The sequence below is a fragment of the Nyctereutes procyonoides genome, unplaced genomic scaffold, assembly GCF_905146905.1.
Source record: "Nyctereutes procyonoides isolate TBG_1078 unplaced genomic scaffold, NYPRO_anot_genome, whole genome shotgun sequence".
Classification (NCBI taxonomy): Eukaryota; Metazoa; Chordata; class Mammalia; order Carnivora; family Canidae; genus Nyctereutes; species Nyctereutes procyonoides.
The window spans coordinates 10,889,018-10,916,532 of record NW_026575042.1 but is presented as its reverse complement, the minus strand read 5'-3'; the positions used below and the strand labels follow the sequence as shown (position 1 = coordinate 10,916,532).

The 27,515-nt window shown below is 43.8% G+C and overlaps 2 protein-coding genes across 4 annotated transcripts in view; one reads left to right on the top strand and one right to left on the bottom strand.

Moving 5' to 3' along the window:
- ULK4 (unc-51 like kinase 4) overlaps positions 1–5,447 on the top strand; it is a 590,170-nt gene extending 584,723 nt beyond the window's left edge. Inside the window, exons 36-37 of the mRNA XM_055321719.1 lie at positions 2,736–2,821; positions 5,275–5,447. Of these exons, the coding sequence (XP_055177694.1) occupies positions 2,736–2,821; positions 5,275–5,338 (150 nt within the window). The 3' untranslated portion in view covers positions 5,339–5,447. The remainder of the gene's footprint in view (positions 1–2,735; positions 2,822–5,274) is intronic.
- Positions 5,448–10,915: 5,468 nt separating this feature from the next.
- Positions 10,916–27,515, bottom strand: part of CTNNB1 (catenin beta 1) — a 40,041-nt gene continuing 23,441 nt past the window's right edge. Inside the window, exons 2-16 of one of the 3 annotated variants that reach the window (XM_055321058.1) lie at positions 24,331–24,391; positions 23,672–23,899; positions 23,216–23,469; positions 22,853–23,091; positions 22,563–22,764; positions 21,316–21,460; positions 18,096–18,199; positions 17,679–18,017; positions 17,263–17,421; positions 15,624–15,743; positions 14,855–15,005; positions 14,646–14,767; positions 13,228–13,288; positions 11,984–12,204; positions 10,916–11,677 (exon numbers count right to left, since the gene is read on the bottom strand). In XM_055321058.1, coding sequence (XP_055177033.1) covers positions 11,996–12,204; positions 13,228–13,288; positions 14,646–14,767; positions 14,855–15,005; positions 15,624–15,743; positions 17,263–17,421; positions 17,679–18,017; positions 18,096–18,199; positions 21,316–21,460; positions 22,563–22,764; positions 22,853–23,091; positions 23,216–23,469; positions 23,672–23,899; positions 24,331–24,343 — 2,346 coding nt within the window. In that variant the 5' untranslated portion in view covers positions 24,344–24,391 and the 3' untranslated portion in view covers positions 10,916–11,677; positions 11,984–11,995. Of the gene's footprint in view, positions 12,205–13,227; positions 13,289–14,645; positions 14,768–14,854; positions 15,006–15,623; positions 15,744–17,262; positions 17,422–17,678; positions 18,018–18,095; positions 18,200–21,315; positions 21,461–22,562; positions 22,765–22,852; positions 23,092–23,215; positions 23,470–23,671; positions 23,900–24,330; positions 24,392–27,515 lie in introns of all 3 variants that reach the window. The other 2 variants (XM_055321059.1, XM_055321057.1) reach the window with 2 other exon arrangements.

Here is a 27,515-nt window from a genome sequence, read left to right as displayed (position 1 = left end):
AACAATTTTATGCGGTTTCTCAAGCTCTTCTGATCTGTTATCTCTCCAATGTTTTCCTGGTTTCTTGCATCTCCCATTTTCTGTCTGGCCATAAACTGCTCACTTCCACAACTGCCATGTCTGGGCCAAACATTGGTGAGAACAGAGCAGGTGGGAGGGGGGTAGTTTTGGGCCGGGCTCCTGTGCTGGCTGCTGTTGCTGCTGCCACCACAGAATTGCCTAGGGCCTGGGACAAGAAAACTGAGAAAAAGGGTGGGGGAGTTACCTAGAGGATATTATCTGCTCTCTGTGAGCTTTTGGGAGTTTCCTTTCCCATTTCTCAAGCCTGGTTTCTCCTGGAGCTCTCTCTTCTGCCCCACAGTGCTGACTTCAAGCCAAGCTATTCTGGGTTCACCACCAATTTACTGGTGCTTTGAATCTGGTGCCTTTCCCCAGTCTGCCTATTGCTGTTCACTTTTCAGTATTCTTAAATATCTGTGCTGTGCATTCTATTCAGGTTTTATGACTGCATTTAGAGGGAAAGGGTAGCATGTGTTTTCTTTGTCTTACCCAGAACTGAAATCTTTGATTGATATTAAAATATTTATTTTCTAATTAACTCATCTTTATATACAGCAACTTATATACAATAACTGATGTTTCAACTGAGTTCTGTTAAGGGGAGCCTCGGTGGCTTGGTTGGGGATCTGACTCTTAGTGTTGGTTCAGGTGGTGATCTCAGGGTCATTGAGATGGAACCCCATGAGGAGTTCTCACTCAGTGGGGAGTCTGCCGGAGATTCTCTCCTTTTGCCCTTCTTCCTACTCACACACACTTTCGCTCTTTCTCTCTCTCTAAATAAATCTTTTTTAAAAATAAAAATAAAATAGAGTTAAGTGGCCAAAGCACATAGTTTTCAATGACTTCTTTTGGCTTCATTTATGGCTACAGACATCAGCTGCACATGATGCTGTTTTGATCTCTTTCTTTGATCACCTCATTCTCACTGTAGTTTTCTATTTGCACCTTCTAACTTGCCTTGTGAGCAAATGTAGTCTCGTTATTTCTTTGCAAGTTGTGGGGTAATTGCCTCGGAGCACAGCCTCTACACACAATCCCATGATAGGGCTGCTAAGGGCAGTGATTCTGGACATAGCTCAACCAAGCTGTATGTGGAACAGTTTTGAGAAAAATCAGGTGGGAATCCTCTCTGAAGACCACTGTAGTGTACATTTGTGCTTACTTCAGACATAATTGAACTACAGCTGACGTTTTCAAATAGCAGTCTTTGAACTCATCAAGTTGGGTGTAATTTCAGAACAAATTTACATGCAGCTCTTTTAAGATGCAAATCTTTGCAGAAATCACACCTGATGCAGTTGAGCTGGCAGCTGGTCGCTGGCACACTCAGAAGGTAGGATAGGATCTCAGTGGAGGTGCAAATTCACTCACACGTAATTTAGAGTCTGCACTAAGGTCTTTTTACCCCCCATGACCTTCCTATCACCACAAGTGATTAAGAAATGTTCGCCCTATTCTTGAGAACCTGGGAGATGATAATCCAACCCTGGCTGCTATGATCAAATGGAAAGACAGAGAACACTTGAATGGTGGGGCGGCAGCTGAGGCCAGTCTGGTTCCAGCTTCATGTAGGATTAGGATCAGGCTCCACATGTACCTCTCTTGTGGCTCCTTAATCTTGCCAAGCCGCTATTACCTTATCATCTATAAAGCATGCTACATGCTTACCTTGCAAGGTGAATAAATAAAAAGAATAGATGAGGCAATTGACAGGAGGCTGCAGTGCCTTCTGAAAGGTAAAGTGCCATGCAAACGTTTATTATAAAGTATTTTTTTATAATGAAGACAAAAATAGGACACAAAGGTTGAATTAAGAGGAGCAAGTCTGGGACACCTGGGTGGCTCAATGGTTGTGCACCTGCCTTTGGCTCAGGGCGTGATCCCAGGGTCCTGGGATCAAGTCCTGCTTTGGGCTCCCTGTAGGGAGCCTGCTTCTCCCTCTGCCTGTGTCTCTGCCTCTCTCTGTGTCTCTCATGAATAAATAAATAAAATTTTAAAAAAAGAAAAAGAGGAACAAGCATAATACTAGGATCAAAGTTCATTCTTAAGGCCTTCTCTCCTTGCCTCACAGACATGGACTTTTATGGAGGGGTTTATGAGGAGGTCTCCAGAAGCCGGGATTGGATCCTCTCCCATTCAGGCCTTTTCAGCCCTGAGAGTGTATGATTCAGCTCATAGGCGCTACAGAGTCAGAGATTCTCATGTTGTTCCTGTTCCTCCCAGGACTGTGGCAATGAGCAAAGGCCCACCCCCAGGGTACTCTGGAAGGGGTTTGGTTATCAGTGTTTCTTTCCTCAGGCCCCCCAGGTCTCCACGCATCCAGAACTGTGAATCTTTTGTCCATATGAGGTTGCATTGGCCTCAGGGCCCCAAGGAGTCCTGGCTCTAACAACTGAATAAGTTCATTCACCATCATTTGTTCTAACTCAGAAGTTCAAGCTTTCAGAACGCAAATCCTCCTCAGGGACCCACCAGAGGCACCCCACCCTGAACTCATGCTCACTCCCCAGGGGCCATACTGTCTGCCTCTAATGCTCTGGTCAGCAGTGCCCTGGAGGGATGGGTCTCGGGGTATCCCCCCTAATGCCACGGTAGCCTGAGACTCGGGGTACCCTTCCAATGGGGCCTGAGTCAGGGATGGGCCATCCAACCACTTTCTTCTCCCTCCCTTGCAGGTCACATCCAATGAGAAGCACCTGGAGAGTCTCAAGGATGCAGGCAGCCTCCTGCGGGCTCTGGAGTGGCTTGCCCCGGCTGGAGGGTAAGTAGGCTCAGGAGGGGCAGTGCAGTCTCCTGGGCTCAGCAAACACTCAAGCATTTCTCATAAAGAAGGCCACCCTGCACGCGCACAGCCTCATCACCACCCCATCGCGGGGGTTTGGGCAGGGCTGCGCCCCGGATGGACAGCTCAGCGTGCTCTACAGCACCGGGCCGTCTTCTTTGGCCATGTCTGCAGGGAAAACTTGGAAGCTGCAGAACAGACTGTGTGTCCCCAGAAGCTGACACTCTGTGGTTAGGTCAGCCTCCTAGTCCTCTGCTCTATGCTCCATATGTGCAATGTAGGGAAGTGAGCTCCACAGTCTGGGCTGCCCAGTCACCCAGGCTTGTGTCACACGCTGTAAAGGTACGAACTGCCAGGTGGGCATCTCCACAGTGATGCTGATGCTCGGTGAAATTAGGGCCACAGGGAAGGGTCATCCCATGACACCTTCACCCCCGCCACACACACGCTCTGAGCTTGAGAGGTGGTGACAGGTGGGGGGTAGGGCTTACACACTGTTATACTCTTATCTGAACTGTTAATGCCAAATGACCAAAGAAAAATGATCTGGGAGTAAGAAGGTTGCCACCCTTTTGGTCAGAAGGTGATGTACTGTACATGGGCTCACTGTGTGTGACAGTGACAGTGCCAGAGCCGGCCTGCGGTCGGGCCATTGTCCCAAGCTGAGGGAGTCTGTGGGGGCCACAGGCCCCCCCCCCCCCGAGCTTCAGCTGCTCTCCCGGTCCTGGGGAGAAGAAGGACCCACCTCATAAGGGGTTCCCGGCCTTCACTCGGCGCACAAGACATGGAATGGGTGCTAGCGTTTCCTGGTGGTTTGTTTTCAGAACCACAGGGTTCTCTGAGTTCTGCAACCTGGTGTTTTGGGTTCAGTGTTCATCTGAAGAAAAATATGTAGCTGGGGCATTGCTGGAAGTCTGTGGAGAAGGGGTGCCATTAGACTAACCCAGTGCCTCTCAAGTGTAAGCCAGAGAGGTAGGCTCTCTGTGTTTTCTGTGAGGTGCATGGGGGAGAACAGGCCTGCTGTCGCAGGGGACGGGCCCTCCTCACCCTGCTGGTCCCCGTGGTTTAAGGCGTGGACAGTGACTCCCTAGGCTGGGCTGCGGGCCTCCGGCTGCACTGCTGTGAGGAGCATGCACCATCTGTCCCCAGGGACTGGACTTGTGCGTGAAGCCCCTCTGAGCAGGTGTGCCAGAGAGGGCACGGGAGAGCCCCCAGCAGACAGGAGTTGAGCGTAGAGCACCCAAACCCCTTCCTCTGCAGTGCCTGGCTTTGCGGGAGCCCTCATCCAGCAGGGGCCTCCATCTGCCTTAGGCCGAAGCCAGCACCTAACGGAGCTGGACCCAGACTGGGACCAAATGTGTCAAAACATGGCTCGGGCTCCACAACGCTGGTAGCCTCTCCTGCAGCCCCGCTCAGCACCCCAGCGGTGAAAGGTCTACGCCGGGCAGACCTGGCCTGGGGAGGGTGCTGCTATGAAGTGGTCTTGTTTGGGCTTTATTCAGAGGTCTGAAGACCTCTGCTCCAATGTGGCTCTGCCAGGGGTCGGAGTACCCTCCTGTCACTGGGGCCTCTGGGCTGCCCTGTTGCAGGTGGGCAGCAGGACTCCACCAGCTTAGCTTTGACGCATCTGGGATCCGGCTGAGTTCAAACACACTCTTGCCAGCCCTTGGGCCCTCTGATGTGCAGAGCAGGAATGCACGGCACCATCTCTCAACCACAGCCCCGTCCACTGCGCCCCGCCTCTTACGCAGCACCCCCACCCCGGGTTATTTGGCAACAGCCCTGTTTCTGTGTAGCCAAGTGTGCCATGAGCTAATTTTATACTTCAGGGCAGTGCTGTATGTCCCTCTTTTCCTTGCTAACAGTTGTTAAGGCACAGGTTTAAATGTGTCTCAATTTGTTCCAGTAACAAATTTTCCATTTTAAGCTCTTATTTGGGCATCCACACCTGTAAGAGTAAGAAACCCAAAGCCTTCCGGCTCACTGGCCAGGAAGTGGCAGTATGGAGCAGGGAGAGCCACCAGCTGACGCAGGCCTGGCATCACGGCCCTGACACCCAAGTCAGCCGCAGGCCGGCTCTGGGCAGGCCTGTTGCAGGACCCGGGCTCAGCACGTCAGGCTGCCATCTGACTCGCCCGTAGAGCTCAGCATCAGCGTACCTGGCCAAAGTGGCTCTGATGATTGGGGCCCAGGAGCTCAGGCCTAGTTTAGGGGTGCCAGCATGGCCAGCTCTGAGCCCCCCTGGGACTGTGGGCCGACTGAGGTCCCAGAGCCTGAGTATCCTGTTTCTGCACCTCAAGATGATGAAGGGGCAGTTTTACGAAGTAGCCGGTCCATCAGATACTCAGGTACAAAAAGTCCAGCCTCTTTGAAACGGGGGGCATTTTGCCCTGGAGATGGCTAAGGTGTTTCTATTTTGGTTTTTCTCACAGTTCGCCTGCTGACAGTGGGGTGGCTTCCCTGGCCCTGGAAATCCTGCAAGCTGTTGGACACTAGGCAAGAAGGCACTTAGCACAAGCCTGCTCTGCAGCAAGCCCTCGGCTACACGGTGTCACCACATAGGTCACCACTGTAGCTCTATCTGGACCTAATAAAGTCAGCTAAACCCAGAACCTTCTGGCCGAGGTGTTCTAACTCTGGGCCCTAGGAAACCCACTCAGAATGGAGTGGATGCTTCATTCCTGCAGGATGCATCTGGGAACCATGGGTCTGCTGGCTGTTCTGAGAATGTTCTTTCCCTGTGTGTGCTAGGTAGAAAGCCTGTCTGCTAATCACGTAGATGAGAAGCCACAGTCCTCAGCCTGTGGCATCTGTGAGCAGCTCTCTCCTCCAGAGAAGATTTAATAGACAGGAGTAGGCATGAATGTTCAACTAGCCGCAGCTCCAGAGCAAGCTTTTGGAAACTGGTTTTAGCCTCGTCTTCCTCTCACTTCTACCTCTCTGGTTTTTCTTCATTTCAGGGACAAACTGATTCCAAGAATCCTGGGGAGGGCTGGGCAAGGCTCCACCAACAGGCAAATGGTGCAGTTTGCCTAAAGGATGCAAAATGCTTGAGGAACCCAGGCCTCTTGGAAGGTCTGCCCATCTAAAGGGCGGGGGCTTCTACTTTGATGCCAAGTCCTACTGATTACCCCCTTAAATCCTTAGAACCTTTCCAGTTTCTTCCTATGTTCCCTCACATGCCCTTAAACCTCCTACATGAAAATATTTGGTGGACATTGCAGAAAGGTGCTGGGAATGTCGTACTGAGGAAGGCTTACTCTTGAATCTGGACTGCGTCCTGGGCAGCTTGGACCACATGAGCAAGTCCAGGCCCTTCCTCAGCCTCTCTGGGGCCCATGTCCCATCTGTAAAGTGAAAGGGCAAGTCTAGACTAGATCAATAGCTGCCGCCCCCTCCCAGCTCCCACGCTCTGTGCCTTTTAGAAAGAGGGGATTTGCCCCACTACCAGACACTGTCCCCAGCCCACAGAAGCACAAGTGGGCACACAGGTGGCCTTGTCTAATTGCATCACGAGAAGCTGGTCACACTGTCACCAACAGCCCCAGTGATCTGGGTAGTTTGCCAGCTTCCATGTGGCTTAGTCATGAAAACAGCAGCTCTATGCCCAACTCCATCAAGAACATATGTCTGTTACCTTATTTACTCGTCACCACAACCTACACAGCAGGTCGCCTTAGCTTTGATTCCTGAGAGAAAACAGGCTCAGAGGAGGCAGACCGCTTGCCCAAGGCCACAGAGTCTGGTTGAACTGAAGGACCCCAACTCCACAACCTGTGTGTGTCCCTCAGTGGGGTAGCCAGAGCTTGTGCTGTGAGCAGTTAGGTAGCAAGAGTGGCCCAGCCGGAAGCAGGCAGTCTCCTTCCACCTCTCCCAGCCTACTCACTGCCAGTGGTGAGGAGGCTCCAGGCCAAGTCCTGTTGGGGGATGTGCCCCACCTCAGGCTGTGTACCCATGTGGCCCCTGACCCCACTGATTTTGCTTGAACTCCTGGGGGAGTGGGGGACTGAGCAGCAAGAGGCCTGGCCCTTGGCTCCAGTTACCTTGCCTGCTGGGTCCAGGGACAGGCATATGTCTCCCTATTTTCCTAGGAAATAAATCTGTTCTCTCCCGTCCTTCAGTTCTCGGGTGAACTGCTCTGGAATTCCATGCCTGGTCTTCCCGGAGGGTATTTCAGAGCACTGAAGATTCTTCTTTACCTTTTTTAGCTGAGCAGGAGTCTTTGCTATTTGAGGGAAAACGAGAAAATCTTAACATTCCAGAATGGTTTTGTTGAGTGGACCATTCTTGGCCTTAAGTCCCGCCACATTGCCTTTTTCAGGAAAGATGTATCTGAGTGGGCAAAGGGCAAGCAGGCCTAGAGTGCACAGCCCACAGTGCCGGGGCTCTGAGGCAAGCCCATGCCAAGCTTCAGACTGATGGGAGGTTGGCATCCTGGAGTTATCCTTTTTTTCTCATAAATGTGCCACGTGGAAAGCAGCACCCATGGTCCCACTGAGATCAGGCACAGGACACATGAACAGGCTTGGCTGGGTGAGCAGGAGGTGGCCTAACCCTTCCTCGCCCTCCCCATGTGAGGCCCAGATCCTCACATTTGGCTTCCCAGGCTGGCTCCAGTTCTAAGAGAAAGCTGGCCCTGGGCTCCCGGCCCATTAGAGCTCTTGGAATTCTGGCAGTGGCAAGGGGCCCAGAACGACACCCACTGGCCCTCATTCCCCCTACCTTCATGGTTCAGCTATTTGCTCTTTAATTGGCTACAACCACGGGTCAAGCCTCTCCAGACATGATGTCACATGTTGCAGAGGTAGGACGCCAGAGGGTAAATTAGGGAGGAGACCAGGCAAATGGCCGCACAGAACTCTCTTTCCCTCCATTAACAGCAGGCCCAAAGCTTCAAGACTTCCCATCCTTACAGCCTGAGAGCAGGTGCCCAGAGGAGGGGTCTGTCCCTCTGAAGAGCCACACTGCAGCCACAGGTGTCCTGAGAGGAGGGAAAAATCATCAGGGCAACTAAGGCTATGGTTTTGTAGGTCGCAGCAACAGAATTTGCTCTTACCGTTGTTTTCATCTAGCTCTTCCTGGTTCCCAGAGTACCCCAAGGCTTTTCAGATGACCTCACGAGGTTCTCAGGTCAGTTGTGACCACAGACAGGTTTATCCCTGTGACACAGCTCAGGAAAGGGAAACTCTGGGGGCTACTAAAGCTCTTGGCCAAGGAGAGAGAGGAACCGGGTCTCTCCTATCTCGGCTTGAAGATCCGCTTTTCTCCCCCCACCCCCACCCCCACCCCCCATGAGAGAAAAAAACACAGTGGCAGAATCTATGGATATATGCAGGAGCTGTAATAGGAGCTCCAGGAAGGAACTGGGAGGGATGTGGGGCAAGGACAAGATCACCCAAACTTCAGGAGGCCCTGAAAACCTCATACTTCAATGGGGCAGAGGAAGGAATACAGATGTCACAGCCTCGAATGAGGACCAGGGAAGTATGGAGTCCTGAAGTGACGGTCTCAGGCCCTTCCATACAGGTGATAGAGGTGGCCTGTCACTTGCTCCTAGCTTACTTTTTCGGGTGGGGAGGGCAAAGGGACCCCCCCCCCCAGCCTGCCCGCAGAGGAGGAACAAGCAGCATGATCCTCTTGGCCTTGCCTCTCAACTCTGCAATTGCAGCTGGTGGGGGAATTCACTCAAGGTAAGGCTGCCTTAAATTCTAAGAGGACAGAACAATGGCCATCAACAGGACACTCTCAGCACTTTATAAACCAAACAGCATGATTCAGACCTGTTTTTATTACAGAAATCAAAACAAAAATTAAAAAGCATTTTTATCTTAAGATCTTTCACCGTCAAGGATTCAAATAACCAGACTGAAGCCTCAAGTCTATAACATCTGTTCCAACACAGAAGAACTTCTTTCTTCAGCTAAGTGGTGGACACTGCAATGGGATCGATTGCCAGGTGCCCCCTGTCCTCAGGTAACCACTACTCTGATTTCTGTAGCAGCTTGCTTTTGTTTTTACCATCCATGGGTGATGTCCTCCAGTTTGTCCTTTATTTTAATCAACGAAGTCCTACAGCATGCATTTATGATTTGCTTTTGGTCAGTATTATGTTTGCAGGATCCACACACTGCTGTGTGAAGCTGTAGTTCTCTACTGCAGGACAGCCATTCTCTTCTATGAACATAGCAATTATTGGACGTGCAGTGCTCTCCCAAGCCACAATAATGGAGTTTGAGGCAAAAGAAAAATCATTAATACTGATCCTACTTGTCTTTAAAATCTTGGTATTTTGCGGGTTATGGATTTTTTTTTCCCCTGCATTTTGTTTTTCCAAACGGTCACCAATTTTTCCATCCTTTACTAAAAAGCCCCTTTTCACACTGACCTCCAGTACGACCTCTAAAGTACTATGTTCACATCTTCCATTCTCCCCTTATTCCATATTTGCCTCTGTACCAACCAATGTTAACTACCTCTACACTCCTAGTTAGGCAGTGACCACTGGTAGAGCAAGCTTTGCCCTCTCCTTTTTCCCAAATGTCTTGGCCTTTGTATTATGGAATACTTGCAGAATCACCTTGTTGAATCAGATGAACTTTACATTTTTTTTCTTTTAAAGATTTTATTTATTTATTCATAGACACAGAGAGAGAGGAGGGAGAAGCAGGCTCCATGCAGGGAGCCCGATGTGGGACTCAATCCTGGGTCACTAGGATCACACCCCAGGCTGCAGGCGGCGCCAAACCACTGCGCCACCGGGGCTGCCCTGAACTTTACATTCTTTTTTTTTTTTTTAAATAATTTTTTATTGGTGTTCAATTTACCAACATACAGAATAACACCCAGTGCTCATCCCGTCAAGTGTCCCCCTCAGTGCCCATCACCCAGTCACCCCCACCCCCTTCCACCACCCCTAGTTCGTTTCCCAGAGTTAGGAGTCTTTATGTTCTGTCTCCCTTTCTGGTATTTCCCACACGTTTCTTGTCCCTTCCCTTATATTCCCTTTCACTATTATTTATATTCCCCAAATGAATGAGAACATACACTGTTTGTCCTTCTCCAATTGACTTACTTCACTCAGCATAATACCCTCCAGTTCCATCCACGTTGAAGCAAATGGTGGGTATTTGTCGTTTCTAATGAACTTTACATTCTTAAGTGGAACTTCAAAACTATAAAGAATTTAGGCAAAGCTCTGAAAATGTTTTCTGATTTTACAAAGTTCTTTAAGTGAAACGCCGTGCTGGGGCACCTTATATGAAGTGAAGCTTCTGGTGATGCTGGCATGGTTCTGTCATGCACTGGAAGGAACCTAAAACCAACCACTTCACCAGGTACAGGGTCTCGTCTCCAATCCCAATTACACTTTAGACCACAGGTGCTTTCATAGAACTTCAACCAAAAGGAAGTGAACATGTTTATCTAATAGTCATGATCTTAATGAAATAGTAATGCCTGGTAACTCAAACTGCTCCCCCTAAGCACAAAACACTGTCACTTTCTAAAGACCAAAACACAAGTCACAACAGGTCTACTGACTCTGTCCTTAGGGATGAACTAAGCTTGTCAGATCTAGCACCAGGATGACAGGATTACCTGGCAGACAGATAGAAGAAGGCTCATTCTGGTCTCTGATTATGTTCAAGATAAACATCACTTAAACCATCTTAGTTTTCAGTTCAAAGTGGAGCTGAAGGAATTCCCCTCTCCAAATAAGTCACATTTATGTGAAGGTGCTTGAAATCCAAATCCAGGAGTTATAATTCTTCATTATTACCTTAATGGAAAGGTACCTTCTGATGGTGTCTGAAGTGGGGGAAGCTGAAAGCCAGCTTTCAGCTGGGTTCTACGTAGCCCAAAGACCACACATTACATGCCTCTGAATTGAGGTTTCTGGTGCAATTTAACCCAGGGCCCACTGTTAAAGTTGGCAAACAATCCCATCTAGAGGTAAGGGGCTCTCTCTCATTACAACTTCAACTTTTTCACTCTGTGTGTTTTCCTCAGGATAAAGCTGAATAAATGAAGTATCCTCACAAACCATTTAATGAAAAGGAGAAAAAGGTGACACAATCGAATGAATTAAAAGTTTAATTCTGAACCATTTTTATAACCGCATTTTCTCTTGAAGCATCGTATCACAGCAGGTTACAACAACTTTGGGATAAAAGGCAAATGGTAAACTGTCCAAAACAAGGTTCCAAATAACACCTCTTACTGATTTACCCTACCCATACATATCCCAAATAAAGTTTTTGATCAAAAACATGAAATAGATCCACCTGCTTATTTTAAGCATATTAAAAAGGAAACTAATTGGACCATTTCTATTTGTCTATTTTATACAAAAAGGCTACACAATGTTACACTTTATTCAGATTACAATTAGAGTGATTATGAATTAGTGTTCTACACCATTACTCAATTCTTAAAAATTAGAAATTGCTGTAGCAGTATTCACTATAACTTAACACTACGAGAGACTTAAAAAACTAACAGTTACTGCAAAAAAATTAAAGAGCTACTTCAAAGCAAGCAAAGTCAGTACCATTACAGATATTTAAAAAAAATTTTAACAAGCAAGGCTAGAGTTTGATAAATTCCATATCCTGTGATCCATTCTTGTGCATTCTTCACTTCTTGAGTCACTCCCAAAATCCATTTGTATTGTTACTCCTCGACCAAAAAGGACCAGAACAAAAAGTTTACTTCAATTGTTCCCATAGGAAACTCAGCTTGGTTAGTGTGTCAGGCACTTTCTGAGATACCAGCCCACCCCTCGAGCCCTCTCAGCAACTCTACAGGCCAATCACAATGCAAGTTCAGACAATACAGCTGTATAAAGAGAGAAAGGCTGCTATTAATGTTTAAAACAGCAAATGTTACTCATTTGAGTATTAAGTTGCAAAAGCTGTGGCAAAAAACATTAAAGTTAATAACTTCCACACATGACCACTTAACAACCAGAAATCTGAGAACATTCAAATGTTCTAAGACATCTCCTTTCAAAGTACGTATCTGTTTTGGTGGCAGATTTACAAATAGGCCTAAACCACTCCCACCCTACCAACCAAGTCTCTCTGAAGTTCTGTAGGCAGAGTAAAAGTATTTTACCCAAACTGGCTTTTTTTAACTTCTTACCTAAAGGATGATTTACAGGTCAGTATCAAACCAGGCCAGCTGATTGCTGTCGCCTGGAGGCAGCCCATCCATGAGGTCCTGGGCATGCCCCAGATCTGGCAGCCCATCAACTGGATAGTCAGCACCAGGGTGGTGGCCACCCATCTCATGCTCCATCATGGGGTCCATACCCAAGGCATCCTGGCCATATCCACCAGAGTGAAAAGAACGATAGCTGGGATCTAGAAGAGTCGGGGTGGCAACAAAAGGGTCAAAGGACAGAGGTAAAGAAGAGAAAGACATATAAAGTTACCACTGAGGTGTGGGCCCTCAACGGCAGTGAACTTATCTCAGAAAGCAGGCCTTTCTAGCCTTCTTCAACCAAGTCATTACTCAGTGCCAGGCCACCCACGAGGCTATACAAAGTCTGTTTCCATCAGAGGCAGACCTGTAGGTTCTAACCACACCATCCATTTTACCACTAAACATTCTGTGTTTGCTTAGGTAGAGAAACAAAATCCCTGAGGAAGGGCAGCAAGCAGTCTACTGTGTGTATGATGCTCAGGGATCAACAAGTCATGGGCAAGAGATGAAAGAAAAAGCAAGGCGGTCTGACAGATGTAATCTATCTGTTACAAAGTCCAGTGACAGAAAAGTACTGAGAAAATTCAAGCTGCTGTTTCCAAAGAAACCTTTACATTAAGGGTTGACATTTATGTATCTGTCACATAAGACAGCTCTATGAGCTGCAGTAGGAAAACCCACATGAGGTTATAAACATAAGGGGAATAGTTGCGTTTGTTCACGGTCTACCCCCTGCTCCATATATATTACCCAGAGTTGAATGAGCTTTTCGTAACACCCTGATAATAGAACTGTGTGTAGACCCAACCCAGATCTGAGCCTGGGCCTGAGTTCCCCATCCTCTCACTTCCTGGGTGGGCTGCAGGCACAGATATTACAGCATATCTGACCAAAAAAGGGAACACAAAGGCAACTTGTAATATATCCTAAGCTGCAGAAGCCCCGTAGTCATGACTCGTATTTGTTGGTGTGATCCTGCTGCCAGCTCAGTGTGCGGCCCAGAATTCCCTAGGCTCCATAAGAGCTACTGCTGCTGACTCTGGAATTTCAGACGTGCCTTTAACTGCTGCCACTATTCTCCTGCCAACACTGGTTTCCCAGATGAGCAAACCAGCTCTTCTGATAAAGCTTTGGGAGCTTGGGCTTGACCTGGAATTAATCAAGAAATCTGAGACACATACCATCCTGGCGATATCCAAGGGGTTCTCCCTGGGCACCAATATCAAGTCCAAGATCAGCAGTCTAGATAAATAGGTACAAGGTAAGGAAACAAAACAAAAATGAAAATTCTCAAGTATACTCTAACATTCTGAAAACAAACTTATTTTCAGGTTACAGAGGGAACAAAGAACTCACAGAAATACTTCAAACTCCACCCCTCAAAAAAGATTAACTCCTGATACCCAGAGCAACATGTTTTGTCATTATACACAGTATTAAAGATATTCACTAATTTATTCTTTCAACAAATGTAATAGTCAACAAAACAGGCAAGGTGTCTCTCTCCAACAGGAGTTGCTGACAAACAGGATATGTTCTATGAAAGAAGACTTTAAGCCTGAGCAACTGGATGGGAAGACTGGGAGAGGAACAGGTTTGGGGAAGTACACAGCACAAGCTGGAACATGTTAACACTGCCCATTAAAAACCCAATTAACACATTACTCACTGTTTGGCAATCTGCTTTTCTTTTTCACCTAACAATCTACAGGATCTCTTTCCATTCATATAATCCACTGTATGACTATGTAGCATAACTGAATGAACTTTCAGCGTGGTTCTAATGTTTCAAGAACAATTCTTTTTAATATTTATTCATGAGAGACACAGAGAGAGAGGCAGAGACATAGGCAGAGGGAGAAATAGGCTCCCTGCAAGAAGCCTGATGCAGGACTTGATACCAGGACCCTAGGATCATGCCCTGAGCTGAAGGCAGATGCTCAACTACTGAGCCACCTAGGTGTCCCTCAAGAACAATTCTGTACTGAGGACAAATACTGAAGACAAATTCACAGAATTTCAAATAGAAAACTAGATGAAAAACTGAAAATTTAAAGAGACCACATCAATAAATTGACCTCCAGCTAACAGAATAGAGTGCCTCTTTCCTTAAAAGGAAACATATTTCCCTTTTGGAAAAGCATCTCTTTAGAAAGAGAAGCTTTAAGCTGATACTTTTTCCACCCATGTCCCTCACAAATTCTAATGTTAAGCAGCATTATTTATTCTGAATAGTCTGTTTAAAGCTGTGGTTCTGGGCAGCCCCAGTGGCCCAGCGGTTTAGCGCTGCCTTCAGCCCAGGGCATGATCCTGGAGACCCAGGATCGAGCCCCCCCGTTGGGATCCCTGCATGGAGCCTGCTTCTCCCTTTGCCTGTGTCTCTGCCTCTCTCTCTTTCTCTCTTGCTCTCTGTGTCTCTCATGAATAAATAATTTTTTTATTTTTTTATTTTAAATAAAGCTGTGGTTCTTTCTCACAGCGGCTGCTAAAGTAGCAGAAAGCACAGATATTCAAGCCAGGGACACAATGCAAATAAATATGTGCGAGCATTTGGAGGGGAAACCACACGCTACCAAATAAACATGTCCATATGGCCTACCTCATTCCAAGCCATTGGCTCCGTTCTGAAGAGAGAACTGGTCAGCTCAACTGAAAGCCGTTTCTTGTAATCCTGTGGCTTGTCCTCAGACATTCGGAACAAGACAGCAGCTGCATATGTTGCTGGGAGAGGACAGGAAAAAAAGCCCCTGAGGAAAAGCTGAGGCTTTCCTGTATATATGAGCTAAAGGTTCTGGTTCTTCTACTTACCTACACCTTCGTTCCTAGAGTGAAGTAACTCTGTCAGAGGAGCTGTGGCTCCCTCCGCTTCAATGGCTTCTGCAGCCTCCTTGTCTTGAGCAAGTTCACAGAGGACCCCTGCAGCTACTCTTTGGATATTTTCAATGGGAGAATAAAGCAGCTAAGGAGAAAAACACAAACAAAACCTAATTAAATCTAAGGAAGAAACACAGCAAGCACCCCATTATGGTGCAAACATTCCCAATTCAGAGAAAACAAGGCATTTATAGTACTTGCATTAAATCATGTTCTCGAACTTTATGTTCTCAGGTATTTGATGCTCTTGAACACAGCTTTTCTAGACCATTTTTGGCTACAAACCCTTTCTTCAGTTTTAGTTGAGCTTGGATTTGGCAAAACAGGAAGTGGCTGGAGGCCTGTCTCTGGCAACCCATATCAGCTCTCCTAGCTCCAAAACTCAGTACCCCGAAAGCAGACTATGACGTATCCTCCTTCTTCAGGCTCTAGTCCCAATGCTTCTCCTATTGCCCCAGAAAAACAAAGGGACTTTTCATAAAATTAAATGTACTCAACAAAAAGAGCAAACAGTACAGAGATTCCATTTGTCATTCATTGGCAGGGGGCATATGAGCAGAGTGTTGTCATTATAAATGGAGATAGATGAAAAACTGCCCTTAACTCGGTCCCTAATTTTCTGAAATTTTGCTTTTCATTAAAATCCTGAAATTTTATTTACAGACTCATAAAATCTAGAACACTTCACATGAAATCAACATACCTGCACAAACAATGGAATGGTATTTAGTCCTCTGATTACGATTCGGTTGTGAACATCCCGAGCTAGGATATGAAGGGCTCCAGTACAACCTTCGACAATTTCTTCCATACGGACCCCCTCCTACCAAAAGAAACATGGTTAACAAATAGGGTATTCTCTTCTCTAAAGTCAATAAATGAAAAGGTTTTATTTTGGAGTAGCATTACCTAGACTAGTTATTCACATTCCCTCAGAATTTGCAAATGGTTTAGGAATGAAAGAGGATTCCATGACTGAACATTATGGACATGGGGGGTGGGGGCTCATGATGGCACTGATTTCAAGCTGCACCCCTCCCCCACACCCATACTGCACACAGGAAATACAGCTTTGAAATACTCAGAATCCCAAAGATAACGTTCTTACAGTCAAGACACCAACCACTTTAGGTAAAAGGAATATATAGAAGATACACAAGGATGGGAAATTAATGCACAGACTGACAAATGCTCTTCTTCCATATGTTCCCTCTATTTTTGTATATCTATGTGTATTGGGTGCAAGCCAAGGAAAGTTTTATCACCAACCGCTAAAATTCTATTGAGCTGTCAAGTGGAAGACCCACTCCTCACAACCTCCAAAACTATCTGACGGGTAGTCTACACGAGAGAAGGAAGTTAGTTTTTGCAAAATGTAGGTACGATCCGTTTTCCCTGTTCCTGAGTTTTAAAAAAGGTTATGATTCTGCTTCTAGTGGCTTTTTGATTTTCATAAAGACACAAAACTTGATTTTTATAAAGACTCAAATACTTTCTTCCTAGACAAAAGACTGAAAATAAAAGGTATCTTTTGCATTCTTGTAAGCCACCTCCTGGAGACAGGCCAATACCAAAAGGAACAAATAGAGAAAGGCAAAGCCCTATGATGAGGGCATACACATAACTAGCAATAGGAGATGCCCAAAATCTGTTCTGGTAGGCTCCTGTTTTCTAAAGTAACCTAATTAAATAAGAGAAAACTCTTTGAAGACCTGAATCTTCAAAAATAAATTCTAAGGAATAAATGTCTCGTTAGATACTTGTAACGTCGCTTTTTAAAGACTGCAAAGCTGACATCAAAACTTTAGGCTGAGATTATCAATCTGGGTAAAGATTCCAGAAATGCTACTTATTCTCGAAATTTATTAGTATCCTTAGGTCTGTGAAAATGGTTTAAACCATTTCTGGAAGACATAGTAAAAAAATGTGTTACATACTTACAGGCAAAATTCGTGTTCTAATGGGGAATAAGGGCTCTGAAATCAGATGGACTTGGGATTCAAATTATGGTTCTGCTACTTCCTAAGAAGGTGAACCTCTGTATGGATTAGATGAAAACACTATATGAAGTGCCTAACCCCACAGCAGAATGTAACACCCATGCTTTCTTTGTAAGACTGATGATGTAATGGAGAGGTCAAAATCAACATCACTAAGAGCCACATTATTCCTTTATCTTTTCTGCAGCTACAGAAACAAGTCAGTTTTTTTTTTTTTTAAATCATTAGCAAACAGCCCTGCAGGCAGGAAGATGGAGGGAACCAATGACCAAAGAATTCAGGATCCTATGAATTTATGCATTCCTTTTAAATAGCTAGGTGTCACTATTCAGATTTACCTACCACAAACTGCTGCTGTGTGCCACCCATAGATGTACGGCGCTGGGTATCCTGATGGGCACGAACCAGCAACTGAACTAGTCGTGGAATGGCACCCTGCTCACGCAGAGGTGCATGATTTGCTGGACAAAGGGCAAGATTTCGAATCAATCCAACAGTAGCCTGTAGATAAGAAGAATAAAGGATGGGCATGTGACTCAACAAAATCATCTTCTTAGCCTAAAATTCCCACCACACTACTGGTATCACCTAAAAGTAGCACAGACTTTGAAAATACTTCAGAACCCCACCCCAGCCATACTTCCTATTTACTAAGGAATAGGATTCGTACTTGCAAATCCCTTATGCCTAGACAGCCATCCAACAGCTAGAGGTGGATCATTTTCAATTCTGCAACCTATTTTTGATTGACAGTTTACCTTTATTAGAGGCCAATGGGATGGTGGGTGCAGGAGTTTAACCACAACTGGCAGTCCATAGTGAAGGCGAACAGCATTCTGGGCCATCTCTGCTTCCTGGTGTCGGCTGGTCAGATGACGAAGAGCACAGATGGCAGGCTCGGTAATGTCCTCCCTGTCACCAGCACGAAGGACAGTACGCACAAGAGCCTCTATACCACCCACTTGGCAGACCATCATCTTGTTCTTATAATTATTGCAAGTGAGATTAGAAAGAATTCCAGCTGCACACGTGACCACATTTATATCATCTGAGCCCAGAAGCTGAACAAGAGTCCCAAGAAGACCTTCCATCCCTTCCTATGGACATAAAAACAAATGCTCAGTACATATTCATCTTAATTCTATCACCAAGGCACTGGCATACTCAAAATTTACCTGTTTAGTTGCAGCATCTGATAGATTCCTTAGAGTCCAAAGACAATTCTGAACAAGACGTTGACTTGGATCTGTCAGGTGAAGCCCTAAAGCCTGCATTCCACCTAAGATATGAAAAAAGATCTAAGGTGATGGCCGTTAGCTGGCAAGTCCTATCAGCACTGTCTTCTCTAGTCTTAGAGAGTGTCCCTCATTACTGCCAAAGTTTACCCCCTCCATCTAAGTCCTTTATTTCATTTGTTAGGCTGTTGCTCAGTTTCCCTTTCTTTTCTAATTCACCTCAACTAGTGACAACTTATCGAGTACTGTTCCTCCCTATGTGGAAAAAGCCTTCGTTATCTCCACTGTCCTCCTTAGGTAATATTCGTATTATTTCCTTTCATCCATTCAATCATCTCAAAAATATTGACCAATACCAGGCCCTGTTTTGAGTTGGAGCTGTACCAATGTGCAAAATATTCTAAGGTCCCTACTCTCGTGGAGCTCACAGTCTAGCTGGAGGCAGACAATAAACAAATACAGTTAATAAACTGAAACTCCATAGTATGCCAGATGATACTAAGTGCTATGGGAAAAAAAAACAACACAAGAGGGTGGGGGCTACAATTTCAAGTAGTGTAATGAGGACATCTCAGTGTGAAAGTGACATCTGAGCAAAGCAGCAAAGACCTGAGGAAACGATGTAAGACCAACTCAACAAGGCATGGGAACACTTATTACCAAGGATTACATGAAAGATGCTGACTCCAAAACACGTGTCAGGAAGGTTTAGGACCCTAAGGAAAGACCTTTATATTGATTGAGAAGTCTAAATGGAAGCTTAATTCCCCACATAATGGGTTAACTTCACCCATCTCTCTCCTACGAAATCACTTCTGAATGTAGTGAGATACTTTCCTTGTCTCCCTGTTCATCTTTTCAGGTCTGTTTTATTTTTTATCTTATTATTATTATTTTAATCTTAAGTAGGCTCCAAAGACAATGTGGGGCTTGAACTCATGAACCTGGAGATGAAGAGTCACATGCTCTACCAACTGACCCAGTCAGGTACCCCTTTTCAGTCTGTTTTAAAATTAAGTCTACCTCTTCTACAAGACAAGGATCATCCCTATCTGGTTCCTTCCTCATAGCACCTCCAGCTACTAACACAGGGACCTGCATAAGGCTAATGCTCAACATTTGTTAAATGACTAGATTCCCCTCAACCTTCTTTCCCCTCACAGATTTCATTCCCTCCCTTTACTATTCACTCTAACAGGGTGGATGATCTCAACCCCAAACTGCTTATCAGAATAGCCCATAGACTTTAAAAACACAAACAGTGATTCAGCAGGCCTAAGGTTAAGATAAGAGTCCCGTGCAGATGCCTCTGAGGCACACACCCCCTTCCCACCTACACTGACAGGTCAACTCCCAAATTTCTAGCCTAGTCTTCCCCTGCATTTTATAGTCACTCTGAGTATTTTCACATCTTAAATTACCTTGTTCCAAATATTAACCAACCTATCCTGGTAGTTCCATTTGTATCTTCATGGTACCAATGTTCTCCCTTCCACAAACCACTTCTGGTTGTACTGTTAAGCCCCTAAGTTATTATACTCTATGGGTTCTTTCAGAAATCTCAAAGTCATCCTTTTGCTGTGTACTTTTAATACCAAACTGCTTAATTCCTAGAAGCCTATAACACATCTAGGTGGCCTGGTCTTCCTTGCCTCTGATCATTCAAACTGTCATATATTGTTAGTATTAATATTCTAAACACCCCACTGTGATGCTGATGCTGTGCCGCTGCTTAACCATCATTAGTAACTTCTCATCTTCTATAAAACAAAGGCCACATTCTTTAGCATAACATTAAGGAACCCTTTAGAATTTGGATCCCACCTGACACTACAAACTGAACGAAATATTCTACATCTGTGGTTCTAAAGCTGAAATACGGCAGGAATGAACATCTTACAGGCCTAGAAAGTCCTGCAAATATGGTCCTTGCCTAGCCCATCAACCTCATTCTGGGCTACTCACTCATTACTCATTAAATTCTAGTTACACACTCTTCCTCTTTAGCACTTAGAGATCAACAGGCTCTTTCTTACCTTTAGGACACAGCATACGTTTTTCTCTGCCTGGAAGGCATCTAATCCCCACTTCTCATATAACTAACAAGTGCATTTTCATCCAGCAATCCCACCGTACATCCCCCCTTCTCAGGGAAGCTCCCTCCTTCCTCCCTCCCTGTTAATTCTGTATCCGTATTTGCTGTTCCTTTCTCCCCTACAGAATTCATTCTTGGTTGTAATGCCCCCATCTTTTACATATTTTTGTCACTCTCACAGAATGGAAGAATAAATGCAGGGGCCCTATCTGCTTGGTTAGCCAATGCAGACCACGTGCTTATTCCAGTGCTTGAAACACAGGTGCTGAATGTCTTCCGAACACACAAATGAACAGCAGAATAACCTAGCTAACTTCTTAAAATGGAGACACCTAGGTCCCCAGTCCCATACACATTTCCAGCTACCTACTGACTTTATCACTTCACTTCAAGGATTCCAATTAAATCCAAAACTCTGCATTTTTCTGCAAGCACTCCTCGTATTTCTGGAATAGCTGGCAGAATTTCATCCCCTTATTGAATATGAATGCAGCCACACCTGTCTGTCTCAGTGCCAGCTGCTATCCTGGGTAATCATAATGCCCCTCTCTCCCACAAATTCTCAAATTACTCTAGACAAGTGAGAAAAATAGGTGTTACCAACCCTACACTTTATTCCCAGTATTTTCTTCTAATAAATGCTTTCATAGTTCTCCTCTTCCAATTTTGATATGAAACTTGGTTTCAGAGTCCAGGTAAATACTATTAAGTGGGTTAAGAAAGAACTGATGCTAGGTAGCTAAAGAGTAACTATCTTTATGATAAAAAAACAAAAGGCCCTGGTTGGTCCACCTACTCCTTTCCTCTGCTACTAACATGCACACAACATAGAGTGCCAAGTAATCAGCCATCATTTTTGATGGCTAACAAGAATTCTATCTAAATGAGGCTTAAACAGCACCAATGCAAGGTGTCAAGTAGCACATATATTTTGAATGTGATCTTGGCTGCAAACTGGTTCTATTCAGTTTCAGCCCATTAAGGTCAAGTTGTATTACCCTTTTCCTAAGACAAGTAATCTAATTAGAACTATAATATGCTGTACACATGACTCAGAATACTTACCTGCTTCTACAATAGCTGGTTTATTACTAGAGCAGACAGACAGCACCTTCAATACTCTGCTTGTGGTCCACAGGAGTTTCTCATAAGTGTAGGTTCTCATTATATTTACTAAAGCTTGAGGTCCACCACTAGCCAGAATGATCAGCTAAAAAGATGTGTATATAATATTGTTAGTCTTGGAATATTCACCATATGCCCAAGAAAAGCCACACTACCAACCCATTTTTATCATACAAGAATTTCAGCCAGCTTGCCATTGACCTAAATATATCCCTGAACCCCATTACCCCAGATTCCCATTCCCAGATTTAGCCCCTCTTACACCATTCCACTCAAAATCAGGCATCCCAGTACTCCCAAGAATATCTCAACTTTTCCCCAATATTCTTCCTCTCACACTGATCAGAACAAAAGAAACAAACAGAAACCATGTTGGTATACAACAGTATTGTCCATATATTAATGGTATATCAAAGCAGATTTCTTGAAAATTTGAGCCAGAACAGGTGCTTAGAACTCCTAATGATTTGGCTCTTGGCTTTTCCTAATCATTATTCACCTACTTAAAATGAAGTATCATAAAATAATTACTCATTCTTGCCCTTTACTTTCCTGCAGACCCCTACTTCCAAACTATCCTGATTTTCTAAAAACAAATCTCCTCACTTCATGCCTCTGCTGATACTGAACTGCTTTCCATTACTTTTTTAAAACATATTCTACAAGGCCCTGAAGGACCTGCCCTGCTAATCTCAATACTTTCATCTCAAACCTTTCCTCTTCTTTACTCTGTAAATTCATCCCTCTCCTCTCTCAGTAGGACTTTCAAAGGTGTCACTTCCTCTCTCTGACCTTCACCTAGTCAGTCTTTCCTCATCCTTGTGAACTGAACTCCACTATCACTTCCTTCCACTGGTCTCTCTAAACCTTCCAAGCAGGGTGTGGTTCACGTATATGCTATCACAGCCCCTCTACTTCTTCCAGATACATGAATTAAATAGTAATTAGGTTATTATCTCTAATTAGTGCCTATCTTCCACCTAAGTATGAAAGCTCTAAGTATGCCCACTATATCCTTATCACCTAGCCTTATATAAACAAATATTTAAAGAAAAAGAGATGTCCAGCTTTTTTTCTAGGATACACACAAACGGTGAGGCATACAAAGAATGTGCAAGAGTCCACAGAAGGACATAACACTGGATTCCCCAATGCTCCATGAGCCATACTCAGAAAAATTCTTTTACCTTGCTTTCTTGATTCCCGTAAGCTAAAATCTGAAGGCAGTCTGTTGTAATAGCCAAGAATTTAACATTTGTTTTGTTGAGCAAGGCAACCATTTTCTGCAGTCCACCGGCTAAACGCACTGCCATTTTAGCTCCTTCTTGATGTAATAAAAGGTTGTGGAGAGTTGTAATGGCATAAAATAATACAGAATCCACTGGTGAACTGGGAAGAAAAAAACAGCCTCATCAGAAAGGCTGTGATGGCACCCTTCTCCTCCTTAGCTTCAAGCATCCTAACCATGTTTTCTTACCCAAGCATCTTCACCAGGGCAGGAATGCCCCCAGACTTGAAGATGGCCAGCAAGCCCTCACGATGATGAGAAAGATTGTGCAAGGTCCCAGCAGTACAGCGAGCTGTTTCCACATCATTTGTATTCTGCATGGTGCGTACAATAGCAGACACCATCTGAGGAGAACGCATGATGGCGTGTCTGGAAGCTTCCTTTTTAGAAAGCTGATGGACCATAACTGCAGCCTTATTAACCACCACCTATAATGTACAGGAATTAAGAGACAGAATTATGATTTTCAAATACTGATACTGGATAAACATTCTGAGGCTCCTTGAGAGTTTCCTCTAAAGCAGATTAAAAGCTAGCCATGTCCTTACTTACCTGGTCCTCATCATTTAGCAGTTTTGTCAGTTCAGGGATTGCACGTGTGGCAAGTTCTGCATCATCTTGATAGTTAATCAAATTTACAACTGCATGTTTCAGCATCTGTGACGGTTCAGCCAAACGCTGGACATTAGTAGGATGAGCAGCATCGAACTGTGTAGATGGGATCTGCATGCCTTCATCTAATGTCTCAGGGAACATAGCAGCCCGCACCCTCTGAGCTCGAGTCATTGCATACTGACCATCAATATCTGGAAAAAATAAATTCAACACTCACTGTCCATAATTCAGCATTCACCTGAATTTGTGCTACCCTAAGTGGTAAAGGTAACATCACAATCACTCCATGTTTTCTTTACCACACCATTTTATTTAGGCTATTACATACTAACTTTTTAAAGAATCATTCTTAAAATTGCCTTCTAACTTTGATTAAGGCAATAAAATACTTACCAGCTACTTGTTCTTGAGTGAAGGACTGAGAAAAGCCCTGTTCCCACTCATACAGGACTTGGGTGGTATCCACATCTTCTTCCTCGGGATTGCCTTTACCACTGAGAGAAGGAGCTGTGGTAGTGGCACCAGAATGGATTCCAGAATCCAGGTAAGACTGTTGCTGCCAGTGACTAACAGCTGCTTTTCTGTCTGGCTCCATGGCCATGTCCAGCTCCATCAAATCAGCTATAAAAATCAAACAGTATTAGCATTACCACCATGGAGATGTTATATTCATTAAAATATCTGTGATGACCCATTGAAATATTGTTAGAAATAGTCAAATCTGAAAGTCAGCCAAGAATAAACAACGATAGCCAGGATTAGCTCAGTGATGAAATATCTATACTCTTAAGGGACCACCTAACAGTTACTCACTGAATTAGTGGAAGAATGGTACTGCATCCAGGCTCCAGAAGCAGTCATCCAGACTAGATTCCTGCTGGTGGCTTGTTTGCTATTTCACCAAGCCATTAGGAGGAGTGAGCAGAAAATGGAGCAAAAGGTAGCCTGACAAGTAAGCAGGGAGAGAGTAAAGCAGGGGGATCTGAGCCAGACTGGGTTAATGGCAATGAAGCAGAGCCCCGATTCAGTAACTAAAGACTTTTGATACAAACCTTGGGTAGCCATTGCCCACACAGGATTTTCAAAACCGTTGTATGGTGTGCTTCAGATACCCTAAAAGAGTTAATCAAGTCATTAGGATTTAAAATTAGTTTGTTTTTAGTACTTTTAAGTCACTAGGATGACCTGCTAAACATCATGGATTATATCCACAAAAAGCCCCCAAATCCCCCTTTACCATGTGAGAGTGAAAGCCAGACTCCATGGTCTCCCTAATACACTCCCCACAGCTCCACCACTGCTGAACCTCTTTTAGTAAACACCTCTTTTTAGGTAGAAATACAAATTACAGTTATTCAGGATGTCAGAAAGCTTAATTATTGTTGAGGATGAAGAAAATTTATAGTGAAAGCCAAGGTAGGAAAAAACTATTCAAATTCAATTCCCAAAAGACCTCTCCCCTCTCTTTTTAACTTCTTTCACTGAAAAATTCAGAGATCTTTCTGGTGATACTGGACATGGAATTTAAAAAAACACTAGATTTTCACTAATGGTTTTTCTTTCCTGATACAATACAAAGACATCTAAAATACAAAGCAGGTTTTGCTGACTGGATCAGAACACTGGGTTTGAGATCTTTTACTAACTAAAATTACTTTTCAAATGTAAATCTGCAACACAATAATCACCCTTTTAGTAAAATCTGTCTAGTTCAAATTTATAGCAATGATGTATTATAAATACAACTATTACTGACCAGAATGCTGTTTTGATCATTACAAAATATATACATATATTACAAAAGTACTATATATATAAATACATAATTTATATATATGTAAATCCTAGCATCTATGTTTACATTTTGGCCTCACTGTGTAATTGTCAGGAAAACACTGAATCACATAGGAAACTACTTGAAAATGAGAACTGTGTTTAAAGGCTCACAACCACCAGATATTCCTAATAATAACATTTCCTTTATCACAAAGTATTCCCATAAACAAGTATATCTTGCACTACAACTTAACATATTGGTTTACCAATATGTAAAGATATGGACTAAAATATTTAAGCATGAAGTGAGTACTCTATCCATGTAAAAAGGAGTTTAAATGTTTAAAGAAGTTGGAAACTAGACACTGAAGTCCTACTTGCTCTATGTAAAGGAAGCATGTGTTAATTATTCCTAAAATTGCTCTTGCAGTACTAGATTTTTATAGCCACAAAGGTCACTTGATATGTAAAGATAACAAGAGTTGTGGATACAATTGTTTAGTGTCCACAGTAGAAACACAACTGATGATCTTTTTTTACATGACAAAATGAAGGTCAGAAAATAAGGTGATTCCTGTCAATAAGAATCTTTTAAGGGATCCCTGGGTGGCGCAGCGGTTTGGCGCCTGCCTTTGGCCCAGGGCGCCGATCCTGGAGACCCCGGATCGAATCCCACGTCGGGCTCCCTGCATGGAGCCTGCTTCTCCCTCTGCCTGTGTCTCTGCCTCTCTCTCTCTCTCTCTGTGTGACTATCATAAATAAATAAAAATTAAAAAAAAAGGAAAAAAAAACATGAATTCTTAAAAAAAAAAAAAATCTTTTAAGATACCAAGTGGGATTATGTGTTTAATGTTTTGATTCAACAGGACTAGAGTGGGGCATAGAAACCTAAATTTTTAATGAAGATTTCTACAGACCACACTTTAAGAAATACCCATGTTCTCTACTCACTGAAGCTGCATTTTAGCTTTTATTTTATTTTTCCACCTCTCTGGAAACTGAGTGCTCCACTCCAGCTCCCAGGTATATTTCCCAGAAAGGCGACTTAAAAAAATATGTTCTATACTGGGCTCCTCCTTTGGCTAATGCCACCAGGCTCAGAAACCAGTCACTATGATATACATACAAAATATGCATTAATCAACTGTTTATGTTATTGGTAAGGCTTCTGGTCAACAGTCAGCTATCAGTTAAGTTTTTGGCAAGCAAAAAGTTACACGCAGATTTCAGACTGTGCAGGGGTCCTGACCCTAACTGCTACATTGTTCAAGATTCAAGTGAATATGGCTTCAAGGAAAAAAAAAATTACAGTATTGTTTCCTTGTTGATGTAAAGACAAGACATTTAACCATGTTACTGGGTAAAATCTGTTTATGGGGACTGACCTATATATTTTGACCATAATTTATAATGATTCAATGGAAAAAAAAGCAAGTTCCTATTCCAAACTTATATCAATTTATATGTTGGGGTCTTGTAAATACTATTATTTTTATAGTACTTTAAAATTTATGGAGCATACATAAAAATTATTCTTGCTCTTCACTACAATTCTATGTAGTAAGGGAAGCCAAGTGTCATTCCAACAGGTTGAGAAATAGAAATAAGCAGGAAGGAAAATGGGGATCTACATAATTAACAGTATATACCAACTCACTCCCCCACATTATTCTGCAGACAAATCCAACTTACCAAAAATATGAGAACTATTCACTTTAGAAATTTCTTTAGAAACTGAATATACTGTCCAAAGAGAAGTAGGCCAGAATCTTGCCCAAAAAGAAAGCCTTCTTCATTCTTCCTATGGACAGCACTTTCAGCTCAAGGGCTGGCTCCTCTCCACCACACCCTCCCAATCATCAGGGGCCCAATCCTAGAGCTCCCAATTAACCAAGGCTTACCAAATACATCAGGAAAACCTTCAAAATCAAAGGAAAAAGTTCAAGAAAAACCAAAAGAAAAACTGACTCCAGAGTAACACAGAACTTTAAAATAGGAGTAAGGGTGGGGAAGGAAACACATTCGTTTCAATTACCCTCAAAAAGACTGGAGATAATAAAAGTTCACTAGATAACCAAAATTGAGAAAAAAAACTCCTAGAGCATAAAGGAGAAAGATGCTCAATATAAAAAGAAACAAGATGATTGATATATATGTATATCAAAGCTCCACCTAATAGGCATTTCAGAAAGAATTAGGGGAAACAAAAATGGGGAGAAGTCCATTACATACTAACTTAAGATAAAGGGGGGAAGATGCTAACAAATCATGATGTACTAAATGTTCGTAGATACAAGTGATCACTAAGTACAAACTACATTAGAATCCTCTGGGTCTTGCCAGCTTTATCCCCACCAAGTGGTGCTTTTACAAAGAAAGAGGGTGATCAGGATTGCCCATTTATCCAATTTAGTGAGGTAATGGATACATGCATCCTTCCTTTTTCTTTTTGTTATTTAAA